We start from the raw sequence: 14,412 nt of genomic DNA on the forward strand, positions 1-14,412 counted from the left end.
TTCCACTTGCTGATACAGCTGAGGAAAGTTTTCTCTCTCACCTTTAAGCCCAACATGTTCCAAGAGAGTAAGCACCAAAAACTGCACCGTGGTAAAGAAGAATAGAAATTGAAGAAATAGCACCATGAGAGGTTTCATGTCAGTCTTTATGGTTGTATATATTGAAATACTCAAAATGTGTGCGATATAATTAATGCCCAAAGCTGTTTCCTAACTACGAGTTGAGGCTTGTCATCTAGTCCTAACCATACCATATGTATGAAAATAAGTTTAATAGCCACATGAACAGAGGGACAGGTGAACATAACTTAGCAATAAATAGATTAAAATAGTATTTAAGCTTTTTTCATTATTAAAAAAATCTGAACTAGAACTTTATGAGAGGTTGCTTCATACTCACTTGTTCTTGGTACAGATGGATTGGATAATGCTTACTTCGAGCTCTGAAGGTCAGATTCCCAACCCTTCATAACTTCACACAGCCAAGATAAACCATATCTCTTGAGCCTTTTAAACTTTGAAATAGCATGCTCCAGGAGGAACATAAGTTGCTATAATTTGCTAACTGCTACAATTCCTAGTCTCCTGTCATGCTTCAACACTTTGCAGAGTGTGTGTATGTTAGAACACTATTCAACGGGTCAAGAATCCAATAAATCCCCCTTGCTGGATCTTTGCTTTGACAAAGGCTGTGAAAAATAAGGGTTTAAAATTGTAGTTTATTGTTTTGTTGAGTGTATCTTTCAGTTTAATAATGTTTGTTTGGTCAGTTTGTTGAGATAGCATGTTGTATCCTGTTGTTTTGGGGTGTATGTTTAAGCGTACTTATAAGGAAGAAAAGCCAGAAAAACAGGAGGAGGGGCCGACTGCAGGGGCCCGCGAAACAGGGACATCACGTGACCATTCCCCTCAGCAATTCCCCTCAGCAACAGAGCGAAGCCCGCGAAGCAAGAACCAATGCTGGGAGAGCCCGCGGGATGGGAATCTATGATAAACTGGCAAGAGACTGAGGGGAAGGGCTTTATGAAAAGTATAAAGGGACGGTTTTACATTATTGAAGGTGGGAGCCGGTGGTGGGGCTACGGCTCCCCGGCCGCCCAGTGTGCTGCAGCATGCTGCCTTTACTTATATCTCTCTCAATAAAAAGTTTTAAACATAAAGTCAGCGTTTTTGACAAAGGCTCTTTTCAAAATAATTTCATGAAGCCAAGTTAGATGAAAGTAGTCAAACTATCAGAAAACCCTTATCAAATCACTGCACTCCCTCAGGTATGCTGAGATCCCTAGCTGGATTTACCAATAAATAACAAGTTTCAAGTTGTGGAACCAACATCTAATAAATCACAAAGAAAACAGGCATAATTTTCCTGTAATATGCTAAAAATCTTGAGTCAATTATTTTAAACTTTTTTGGGTAATAAATCAGATTTAAAAGTTAGAACAGGAAATTTCTTACTTCAAGGTTTTTCCACTTCATCACTACTCCAGCTGCACAGGTCAATGAGCTGATACTTGATATGAGTCTTATTGTTCTTTATTGGCAGTGTCTTGTAATGAGAATGAAATTCAGCTGGTCTTTCAAAAAAATGGACAGAGGTTAGCCTTGAATGCCTCTGGTATTTAGTGATCCTTCTTTTTTTTTGGCAGGAAGAGAACTACCTGATGTCCTGGTTTGAACCAGGATAAAACTAATTTTTCTTTTTTGTAATTTTATTTTCAGCTCTCTTCTACATAGCTGCACTTGCTGAAATTAACAGCAAGTTTCTCAGTCAGTGTCTGCTTCTAGGACTGATAACACTCCATGTTTAGTTACTGCTGGAGAATGGTGTGCAGAACCAAGGCCTCTGCTCAGTTCTGAGGAACATCTTATGCTCTGGAAAGAGAAAGGGAGGAAAGGGGTCACACCTGCAACCCTCCTTTAGGGAGGAACAGAACACACAGGTGACCAAAATTGACCAAATGTAGTATTCCATCCCATACACGGCATACTTGGTTTAGATCTGAGGGATCAGGAGGGTCAAGCTCTCTTTGTCCATGGACGGCATCCTGGGAGGATTCTGTCCATTCATCTGCCTTTGAACCTAATCCATGCCCTCCTGAATCTGTGTGTTCCTGCATCCAGCTCCTGTCTGCCACTGACTCCAGAAGCCCAGCCTGTGACTTTTCCAGGACCTGCCCTGCACCCTATATTTAATAATTTTCCTTTTCATCATTACTGTTTCATTAAAGCTGCGTAGTTTAGTTTCCAACATGTAAGTCTCTCTCCCTTATTCTCTCATTTTCCTATAGGGGAGAGGGGTTAATAGAAAGCATCAGTCAGTTGTTTAATTGCTTAAACTGTGACACCTGACTAGCTGCTCAAGATAACACACCACAGAAGAGGAAACATACTGGAGGGCAAACAGTATGTAGGATTATGCACAAAGTTACTCCTACTGAGCCTGAATACTCAAAGATGTTCTTTTCCACTAGAGGTATCTTGTTTGAAGTGTAGGACAACATGAACTGAACATCATAACATGAGCTAGAACATCTATGATAATTTGCTTTAGGAGCATGAAACCCTGTGAACAGGACAGAAGTCTCCACATTGTTAGCCCAGCATCAGGACACACAGCACTTCAGACAGCTTAATAAGTTTGGTTCCCACCCAATTCAAAACCTAAAGCCCTTAGTTTTAAATTCCCTTCCAAACCTTTTTCAACACAGGCCTTAAGTTTTGGAGAGAGATGACAGGCCTTTGAGGTCACTGCTGTACATCATGGATTCACACTGTTACCTGACATTTTGAGTAGGGTTCCACCTCTCAGATGGTAGCTCTCCACTTTGTGGGTCATCTACAGGTGGGTGAAGAATTGAAATACATACATCTCCGTTCTGCAAGACACAAACAAAAGTAGAGAATAGCCTGGCTTGAGGCAGAGGTCTGATGACCTGACTCCAACGCTCTGGCTAGGTTCTGAGCAGTTTAACCTTTTTGATACAAACATGTCAAGAAGCAGTAAAAATATGTGCAAGAACTGGAAACACTTCGCAATTCTTCCTGTGTCTACTGTATTTGTATGTTCAAAAGTCTCCCTTGCTAAAGAGGATTAGTCTGCAAATTGGTATAAAACAATTTCTAGTCAAGAGGTTTTTAAGAATGTAGTAAAACAAATAAAAATAGAAATAAAGTCATATAAAACTAGATTAAGTCTCCAGATAGCAAAAATACTATCACAGTGACAGAAATGAGCTTTATTCACAGGAGACCCAAAGTAGTGTTAAGAATTTTGGTCCCAGTGGTAGGTGAGTTAGCTACAGGAATTTTTGAACTGAAGGGTTTAGCATTCTCTACTAGCTCAGGTATCAAAGCAATGCTTCTCCTGGGACACAAGGATATTGAATAGATGGTGCGTGGCAGGCTTACATTGCTCCCCAAGGATGCAGCTGTTTGAAATACCAGGTGGAAAAAGCAGGAGATGCTTTCTGAAGATTTCACTGAAAATCCCTTCCAACATGCAAGAGGACGAATATTTTGGCAGCATATGGAAACCACACATCCACATAATCCTCAATCTGTGTTCTACTCACCAGTGTTATAGTTTGAATATAGATTTAAAGCTCCGTAATGCCTACCACTTATAAACCCTTTAAGAAGCCTGTAAAACTAGTTCTCCATCAGCAACAGCACTCTGACATGATTACTTTGTTGGAGTGTTGTAGCAGTATTCACCACAGCTGATATTCTTCACTGAAATTAACTCCAGGGCTTCATGGGGTCCCCATGCCTTACTGCAGAATGAGGTGATGGTGCAGATGGGGTCTGAGTGTGGCCAGCAGATGTTGGCCTCTCCAGGCCCTGCTAGCTTGCTGCCTCTTGCAACTGGCTGCTAGGACAACTTAGAAGTTGCCCGAGGCAGCCCCACACCTTCAGGTGTTACAGCCTCATCTGATGGGCAGTGCTTACACTGTCCCTTGTCACCCTAAACCAAGGTACAGGTTGATGATAGGAAGAAGAGAGAAGCTACAGATCAGTTTTGTTCAAGATCGATCGCAGGCTGCTAGTTTTCCATGTACCTCAGCTATGTCCTGAGGACCCTCCAATACTGCTCAATGCACAGGAGCCAAAGCACAAATTAGCACTGCTCACAGAAATAGTATCTGTGCCTTTGAGCCCAAACTCATGATCACAGCTACAGATAGCAACAACTCACCTGAAGGGCCTCCCAAACATTTTAACTCTCTTTGATTAACAATGACATTTATTTTATAACCAAATGAGATCCTGCTTTAATCTTGGAAGCTTGTGATCAGTATCCTGATTTCAGCAGCTCACTAATCCTGCCAGGTATGCTAATTTAGCAAACCCTGTTGTTTTGAAGCAGGGTTTTTTTTTGTCAAGAACACAAAACCAGCAACATAGCTCCTGGAGCTGCTGAATACCCAAGTACCCACTTATGTTGCTGGAACAGTTTGTAAGGTAGCATCTCCTGGGAGAATGCAGTGCTGGTGACTAGGAGAAGCCATCATTGCACTCAGGGGAAGTTCCTCATGTGATCAGGTAAGCAGCATGTGGACAAGTAGATATTGGGCAATATGAAAATATAGAAGTAAGCAAGAATGTGAAAAGTTTCCCTCTTGAAACAATGTTACATGCTTGGGAATTCAAGCAAGGCAACACTGCATTGCATAGCCTGGAAGGGTAAAGGTGTCATGAGGCCCGATGAGATCAGCACAAGGTTTTAGGGATCACTATTAACAATGTGAGAGCCTTTCCATATGTTCATTTTTGAAAGATACACGAAGAGGACAGGGTATACATCTGCTGATGGGAAATAGCCTATATTTCTATTAGGATTGAGAACTTATGTCATAAAAATAAAACCCAAGTCTTCAATGCAGTTTTACCAAAATTCAACTGAATGACCCAGTAAATTGGAGATAAGAAAAACACACAAGTTACTAAAGTCTCATTGCTCAGAAATGGTATGTCAGCCCCAACCAGTGCCTCATTTACGTTGCTTAAATGTTGTTTCCAAAACACCCTGCAAACTGCTTGAGATTTTCTCAGCTCCAAGAAATACTGCTATGAATACAAAGTACAAAGCTGAGAGCAGGAGTATTTGAAAAATTACCCCAAAATGCACCCATCAAGTTTTGGGTGAGTTTCTCCTCCTACCTTCAGTTGTTTCCAGAGCCATTTTTTCATATTTCCCACCAGGACTGGAAGAGGTCCTTTCCAAGACTCATTTTGTACATACAATTTTAATAACTATTTCCAACTCACCTACTGCATGAGAAATTCTGGATTCAGAATCAATATTCACAGTATGGATGTGCAGTAATCTGCAGGCCTCAAAGCTGTCTTTATTTATAGATCCATGTAACTGAAATAGAGCCTAAGGAGAACCATCCTTAGCTACATGCAAGATGCGATGCCAAGTCCAAAACTCAAGTCAGAAGACTGTCAGATGACTGATGTCAGGATGTTCATGGCTTAGGGCAATCCTCCTGAGCATCCAGTAATTAAAATTGATTACTATCCTGTTTTGCACTGAAGTTTGGAGAGGCTTTTGTCTATTTATTACTAAGCTACCAGTGCCATTTGCACCATGACATTTGAAGCATTCTTATTTGGGCTGAGCATTTAGCAGCATCAACTGAAGTCATCATTTGTTTGCAGCAAGGAAGAGAAGTGACATTCCTGTTTTGAAGTGGACCCAAAGGAAACCTGCTGAGCCTCTCATAGGAATACCTGTGATAAGGTGACAGAGCTGTACCAACAGGAACATTTTTGAAAGGCCTTTAGCTCCTCGTAAACTATTCAACCAATATTCCTAGCAGGCTGACACTTAGCTACAATATCCAAAAGTTTAGCAAGGATTTGACTGGCCTCCACTAAAAGTTTAAGTCAAGTTTTAAGCCAAAACAGACCTTCAACTTTCAAACACAGCTCTAGGAAATTTGGTAATTTTGAACCAATTGTATGAAATCAAATGCTTCTCCCAGTCTTTGCAGCAGCACTATTAAACTCTGTCTCAAGCTGCTGCTCCCATGAGCTCTAACACAACAGCTCAACTCAACCAAGCTCCAGGATAAACCTTAAAGGTCACTTGATAGGTGAAAGCCCAGGAAGAAACACAACATAGTCCATTCACACCAGATGCAGGACAACATATGCTATGCCGCAGCAACAGCAGAGGTTAACCTGAGCACTGCCATATTAGCAGAGCTGGGCCACTACCAGCCCCTGACTAGTCTATCAGCAGAGCACCACACCATGCTGAGATGCACCAGACATATCTTCATTGCATCACTTCCCCCAGTGCTTTGGTCCCTTATGACTTGACTTTAAATATCTTCAAACAGCCTGTGCTCAGCATCATGAAGAGAATGTTTTCAAACTAGGAAGTGCTGCTTTCTAAAAAGCATTTTTATATAAAATCATTCCACTTCTGGACCTGCTATGTAGTTATACCATGATCCAGTCATTGACTTGATAGCCCAGTGTTACGCTCTGAATGTGACCTATACATGCACTGAACTAAGGGCTACTTCAAATTGGCTAGCAGACATTAAGCTCAAAGATAACTGTTCACTCTGGTCCCAGGGTGACCAGGCTGTGACTCCTCTGGAATCATAGAATTGTCATGGTTGGAAAAGACCTCCAAGATCACAGAGTCCAACTGTCAACCCAGAAAAAAAACCCATGCCCAATAGATCGTGTCCTGAAGTGCCTCATCTACATGGTTTTTAAGTACCTCCAGGGATGGTGCATCCACCACCTCCCTGGGCAGCCTGTTCCAGTGCTTGACTACTCCCTTAGTAAAGAAATTCTTCCTACTATCTAGTCTAAGCCTCCCCTGGTGCAACTTCAGGACATTTCCTCTAGTCCTGGACTACAGCTCTGGTTCTTTCTGCAGCCCAAGTATTAACTCCTTCATCAATAGTCTGACTGCTGCAGAAGACTGTTTCCCACTATTTCTTGTCTAATAATGCAATTTTGTAGGATATACTCAAATTAAAAATGTACTTGAAAGGTGTAAAAACAACAACTAATTGCTTAAGTATCACAGTAGGGCAAGATCCCACACACCAGCCTTGATCCATGAATCCCCTAAAATTGCCATCACTCATAGCACACTGCTTTGGCTGGGGCTGCCTGCTGCACTTACAGGTATGAGAAAGTCTCCATCCTCACCTACAGGAAAAGCATTTCTTACATTTAGATTAACTCTGCAACCATGAAGCTGATATTTAAACACAAAGAACTAACCACTTTACTTATGTCTAGAGACATTTAGCACCTTTAATACTTTCAGAAGTTTAAGGACATAGAAAACCTTTTCACATGCCTGAGAAAAAGAAATTAATTACTTTAAAAAAAACACCTTACCTCATAAATGTTGGGGTGCCACATTTTGGTCAGGAATCTGAAGGTAGGTGGTGAATACGGATAGTCGATAGGAAATTTAATGTGAGCCTGGAAAAAAGCAAAATATTTTAGTTATGAAACAGAACAAAGAGATTAACAAGCAACCATCACAGTAAAAGTCTGGAAAAAAACGATTGCTATTAAGTCCATTAAATAGATTATTTTATATATCAGTGCCCATGTGGGCCCACAGTATAACTACACAATTTCTTCTGAGTGAAACACTAACTGAGAAAGAAAAATCTAAACACCAAGCCTTACCTGGGCTGGTAATATTCAGAAAACAACCCAAAATGCATTTACCAAGTCCTAATTCAACAGCACTATCCAACAACAGTTGTTCAACGGGGTAAAATAAATTTGAAAAGCTAAAACTCAAGATATCATTACTGTCTTGCTAGGTCAGATGCAGGCTGAAAACATTTGCTATGGTGACCTGTTTTACATTTTCCAGTGCAAAGATTTTTAATTACTCTTTCTGTGTGTATGTGGGGAGGGGGAAGTTAAAATACTTGCTCAATTAAAATCCAAAGGTTTTTTGCCTTTCTTGTGCAAGAGTTAAATTGATCCATCTACCTGTGTTCCTAATGCAACATTTCTTTCCACCACAAGCATTTCCCAAATCTGAATATCATCTGTGTCTGTTTAATAAATCAGTACAACTTGATGAACCAAATATTGATATCAGCAACAGCAAACATTACCTTCCAGTGCCTCTAAGGTCAGCAGCCAGCTGTGGAGACTCAGAGCTGATTCAGCTGTGGGAAGACTGCAGAGATACCAGCACTGGATATCAACTTCTCTTTGCTGTCCTGCCATTCTCAGTGGTCAGAAAAGCCAGCCAGTAGGAAAGAGGGCTCAATCTGGATGATTAATTGCCCAAAACACTCCCCTCTGAAAAGTGGACTTACACACCTCTTTCTGCACTGTGGAGCACAGACCCTTCCCTTGGCACTGCTCAACCCACCAAGAAAGTCCCACCAGTCTAGCGTGGCATCTCCAGAGAAGCATCTCCTGGCACCTGCACCACAGTCAGGCTTACATGCAACTGAGAATGCAAGAAGAGACCCCAAAAGCATGTAACATATAGCAAGAGCAGAATCCTGGGTCACTCTCTTATCTAAACATGCCACTTGGATGCAGGGTGCTGACATTGTTCAACAGGACAAGACATGGGAAGTTTTATTCTCAGAAACATAAGCAGACAACCAAGCCACTAAGTACCTGGCTATAGTTTTACTAATACTGGCATATGCTTTTGCTTTGTAACGCAAATTTTATGAGGCCAGAGTGCCAAGCAGCTAGGAAAAGAAGGTTTTCTGTTCACCTTTATGAAACAACTTCAGCAGCTCACATGGCTTTATGCTTTGCACGTGTCCTCTTGCAATACTGACTGTATGTGGGGATGTTCCAGCAGCACCAAGTCCTCACTGTGAGAGTCTGATCTCACTGATTTGCAGTTGTCTCAAAAGAGCAATTTTAAAGTGAATAGCCCTGGCTAGGGTGGAGGACCTGCTTGGCCAGAACTGAGCAGGGGGTGACACCTTGCAAAGAGATAAGAACTACTGGGTGGAGACTACTCCCCTTTTCTGAGGGCCATCCTTCAATGCTGGGTGGCACGATTAAGCCACCTTGATTGTACTTGCTAAGCACCTGGATAAGGTGGCTGGATCAGAGCTGGGAGTGCCACCTGGAAGAAGCTAAGAACTGATGAGTGGGTGGGGGACTGCACCCTTCTGCTGAAGCTCCCCTCCAGGTGAGCCTGTCTGCAATGGCTCTGATGCTGATGAACCTGGCTTCTGTGGCAGCTGACTGACAGCTGTCCCTTCTGAACAAAAGGAACTCAGGGATATATAGCTGTCCATGCTGTGGATGCTTTGTCGTCTCTTGACCCACCGCTGTTTTGCATCGGACCCTGTCCAGGATCAGCCATCTTGAAGAAACAGCTGGACAGCTGGATCCCTGGTGGTGACACTCTCTTTCTCTCTTCCCACTTTATTACCCTTTTTCTCATCTTTTCTCTCTCATTCTTTCTTCCCACTTTCTTACCACTTTTCTCTATCTTCTTTTTCCTCTCTCCCTCTTTTGCCTGGCTCTATAATTTTTGCCTGTGTCAATTGTCAAATAAAGTCTGCTTGCACCCGACCCTTCTATGGTTGGACTTTGTTTCACGGATCCAAAACAAAAAAAAATTTTAATGTTACCTCAGACTGTAACACTCGCAGTCATTTGCCACAGCACGCTCACAATCAAAAGATTTATGATCTGATTAAATAATCCTAGCCCACTGATGTATACACGTGGAATTGAAAATACAAAATATGTCTCTTGAATCACTTTTTTTTTCTTCTCTCTTCCTGCTTGCAATTAACATATGTTTACCTCAATGTATGCCTGACAGACACCTAAAAGATAAGATTGCTTATAAGGTCGCCTCCTGGTGCATGGTGGAGACAAAAACAATGAAAGTAGCAGGACACCAAAAGACCAAAAGATAAGGATGACTCATCTCCGGGAAGTCTGGAAATCTGTATGTATCAGGGACTTATGCAATAAAGGGACCCCTCTTTCTTTTGGGGTATAAAAAACCCTAGAAAAAAAGGAAAAAGCAGTAGCTTTTTCTAGACGCCCCCTTCTCTCGGCACTTCGGTTTCCAGCTACGAGGAACGGAAAAGCGGCAGAAGCAACGGATCCTTCACAAACGACTACAGCCTGAGGCCAGGGCTGGCGGACGGTGACAAAATCTTTTTGTTTTTTTCCTTTTACCTTAATGACTCTCTTTCCAAGGTGACTAATTTATGCAAAGGCTTTCTGCTAGCAAAACTGGTTTTCCCTGTTTAAAATAAATCTTTGTAACTTGTTTAAATTCTAAAGCCTTGTTATTTTTGTAAATTCACGAGTCGTCTATAAGTAGTGGCTGAATTTTCCTCGCAATCAAAATATAAATAACTCGGATCGTAACACCCACTGTTTAAGGTCAGTTACATGAATAGCATCGCTCCGAGAACAAGCAAATGTCTCTTGTCACTACACCACTGCAAAAGAGAGTGGCTGCTGCAGTAAGGAAATGTCTGGCTCTACAACATGCCACCCTGCACTGGGAGCAGAGGAGATATTTACCACAACAGAGCAAATTTGCTTCAGCTCAAGCGCTTGTATCATGTAGCTGCAAACTCCTCTGGATCACTGGGGTTTTACCAATAAAGTCCATTCCTGCGTTTCTTGGCAGAACATGTCTTCTACACAGGTATAGTTTATAGTAAATCAAAAAAGCATACTGCCAGTAGTATAGCAGATTTACCATGTTTATATTCCACATACATGGTCAAGGAGCTGAGGGAGCAGGTCTCATTCCTCTCAGTAAAAACCCTCTGCTCTCAAATCATCTAACCCTAAGGGTCTCATCTCAAGAAAAGCACTACAAAGGCTAAGCTTGGAGCACCAGTTATGGTCTCTGTGATGCAGACTCATGCAGAAGCTGTAGATCCTGGAAGACTGTTTCAAACTTCCAAATCCTGTTTTGCAGCCACAACTGTAACAGAAAAGGGCTATCTGCCTGTCTACATTCATTATGGAATTAAATAAAGCTGGTGTTTTGCCACATGAAGGATGCCTCTTGAGCTCTGGTGCCAGAAAGTGCAACTGGAGAGCAATTAGAGAAATCTTTTATGTGCTGAAACCCAAGCTTGCCTGTAACCAGTTGCATGTTTAGAGCAAAGCCATAGTGAAATCTATGTATGCCAAAAAAATAAAGTCTTACTAGATACCATGTTATTTGACTGAAAATATAAACCTAATGTTTCTACCAACTGCTGAATTAAGTCGTGATTCAGTCACTAGGAATAACTATTTTGTTTCTGGAGATCTTGCCATGCACTTGATACTTATTATCATCTCCCTCTCAGTGGGGAGCACTAATGCAGGCAGGACTCCCTCCTAGCTTCAGCTGTCTAAAAAAACATTGTTTATTCCAGCCGAGCTGTTATATGACACTCCTGTAGTCTGACACTGATTTCTTTTACTTTTTTCAAGCTCACAAATCCTAGATCCCTAATTTTTAGGCAGCAAAGGTAGGAATGGTGAATCCATCCTATATGCCCACTGCAAAGAGGCAATGGGGGGGAAGAGCACACATTTCCTGGAAAGCTGCCAGCATCACAACTGACCTGATTTGGGGAAATCAGGAGCACCAGTAGCTTTTACAATGGCCAATGGAAACTGCAGCTGCTTGGTGTTTCTGGAAGTGCCAGTGAAAGATAATTTTTATTTTAAAACATCACAAGCTTAATGCAAGTCCAGCACCAGTAAAACTGAGTATCCTTTGAAAACTATATATAAGTTCAGATAGGAAGGAAGTATTTGCATTTTTAAAATATTTTGTGCTTTTTAGTAATTATCTGCTACAGCAAGGTCACAGACAAGCTCCTATTGACTGTGTGTGCAGGTACCACCAAGGTCTCCACAGATCACCCACCCTGCCCTGGTAAGTTTTAGCACTTGCAGACAGCACAAGGCTTCCTCATTTTTCTTTGCAACAAACATAACCAGACTCCTTGCTTTGCACATCATCGCTTGCCGTAGCTGCACCCCTAATGAATGGCTATTGCTAGTGTGCTAATAACTACAGTACATTTAACATACAAGAAAGCCATCAAGAACAGCAACTACAGACCACTACTGGGTTGTGTTAATCTTACAAAATGCCCTTTACTGTTTCTAGCACATAAAGCATTTATACAATTCATGTAATGGATTCTCCTCTTCCACATGAAGTCTGGATTAGTCTATGCAATATTAAATACTATGTAATGGAAAACACCCTCAGTAGAGGTCAGTGGTAAGTACTAAGTCTGTTTTGCATATCAGTGAGGTCTAAAGCACCATGAAATCGTTCAGCTTCAGAACTTGTAAAGCAGCATTGAAGCTAGCCACACTGCACTGTCAACTATTTGACAAATTAAAAATTAATGTAGGTCAAACATTGCTATTTCAGCTCCAGATATTGTGACTTAGGACATAAGTAATTTCTTGTGTCAGAGCTGGGCACTAGCCTGATAATTTAGTCCCAATTCTAGCTTCATTTCCCAGTGATGTGAACACATTGAAAATATGAAATTGTCTCTTGATCCAGCATTCCTCTACTCTTTTAAAATATATCAAAGCTATTTCCAATTAACAGATTTTCCCCCCACCCCGACTGTCATCTACTCTGTTAAACTGTAGCAAAACTTATTTTCTCTGGCTCCCCAACTTCAGTTTGCACTGTTTAACATGTATCACGCCTGGCTCCATCAGCAAAATCTCATCAGGACTAAAAAGATAAAATGCTAATAACCGCCAGATATCTAATGCAAATTGATAGCAAATACTAGAATTCCGGGAAAGACCTGAATATTAAAAGGAAGGTCCCAAGTCACCAATTGCAACCCTCTGAAAAAAATTAATGGAAGAAAAGAAGTTTTTTTACTAGAAAAAACTCAGAGGGAAAAGGAGAAAAGGCGACAGCAAAAGTGCGCAGCAAATCATCATCAGCAAAGACGGAGCAGCACACCAAGAGCCTACTGAGTGACGCGGAACTAGCAGCACAGCAGACCAGGCCAGGAGCTTCGGCTGTAACGAACAGCCCCGAGGCAATGGAGGGTGAAAAAGCTTAATTGTTTGCTTTCTTCTCTTAACAGCCCTTTCCCTGGGGTGATTGTTAAAAATCTCGTTTTTCCTGTTTCTCTCTCCCACTATTAACCTTTTTCAGCGTGGTGTAATTTTTTCCCTGAAATAAATCATTATAATTTGCTTAAATCATAAAATCTGTTACCTTTTTGAAATTTTTGCGACGTATATGAGCAGAGGCTAATATATCCTCACAAACAAAATATAAAATAGTTATGGACCATAACACCCAGCAGCACTATAACAATATTTACTGACATTCATTGTGCTTTTAGAGAACTAGGACCACATCTCTAACCCAAGTTAGAAGATGAGTAACCAGGCGAATCAAATATTATGAGTCCTGAAAACTCCCTTGCTGCTGAAGTAGCTATATGAATACTAACAGCAGCAAATCCCTTACATTCTGTATTATCTGCACTGTTTCAAAAAGAATTTAAATCACAAAGACCTGAATGTGAAGAGTGAACTAGATTTCATAAAAAGGGCATGAAGCTTCTAAACAAAGAGAGACACAAATCAGTAGGTCAAAGATGACTCAAGATGCAAGGTTAACTTATGAAATCAGAAACTAGTTTGACAGGCAGAAGTCCATTCTTGCTTCACACTTGTATCTTGTATACACTTCCTAATTTAGTCATCTGACACATTACTAAAAGCTGTCATTTCCAATGAAAGACTACTCTGGTATAAACTACACTTCCTTTTACCAAAACTTCTGTTAATGGTAAACTGTTAGTAAATATTTCTCTCTCCATGTAGCTATGTTCATAAAGCTGGGACTAAAATTGGGTGTGTTGATTGACAGGCAGCTGAACATGAGCCAGCAGTGTGCACAGGTGTGTATCAGGAATAGTGTGGCCAGCAGGACCAGGGAGGTGATCTTACCCCTGTACTCGGCACTGGTGAGACCACACCTCAAGTACTGTGTCCAGTTCTGGGCCCCTCATTACAGGAAAGACACTGAGCTAATAGAGCATGTCTGAAGAATGGCAACAAATCTGATGAAGGGTTTGGAGTACATGTCTTACAAGGAGCAGTTGAGGGAGCTAGGCTTGTTTAGCTTGGAGAAGAGGAGGCTGAGACCCAATTGCTCTCCACAACTACCTGAGAAGTTGTAAAGAGGTGGAGATCAGTCTGTTCAGTGAAGTTACAAGTGATAGGACAAGAAGTATTGGTCTCAAGTTACTCCAGGGGAGGTTTAGATTGAATGTTAGGAAGAATTTCTTCACTGAAAGGGTTATCAGACATTGGAACAGGCTGCCCAGGGAAGTGGTGGAGTCACCATCCTTGGAGGTATTTAAGAGTCCTATAGACATAGCGCTTAAG

At 41.4% G+C, this 14,412-nt stretch overlaps 1 protein-coding gene across 1 annotated transcript in view; it reads right to left on the reverse strand.

The window, feature by feature from the left end:
• LOC103537518 (ubiquitin-conjugating enzyme E2 R2) overlaps positions 1–14,412 on the reverse strand; it is a 75,787-nt gene that overhangs the window by 10,055 nt on the left and 51,320 nt on the right. The window contains exons 2-3 of the mRNA XM_030468304.1: positions 7,378–7,464; positions 2,779–2,876 (exon numbers count right to left, since the gene is read on the reverse strand). Coding sequence (XP_030324164.1) covers positions 2,779–2,876; positions 7,378–7,464 — 185 coding nt within the window. The remainder of the gene's footprint in view (positions 1–2,778; positions 2,877–7,377; positions 7,465–14,412) is intronic.

The sequence above is a fragment of the Calypte anna genome, chromosome W (assembly GCF_003957555.1).
Source record: "Calypte anna isolate BGI_N300 chromosome W, bCalAnn1_v1.p, whole genome shotgun sequence".
In the NCBI taxonomy this organism is placed as follows: Eukaryota; Metazoa; Chordata; class Aves; order Apodiformes; family Trochilidae; genus Calypte; species Calypte anna.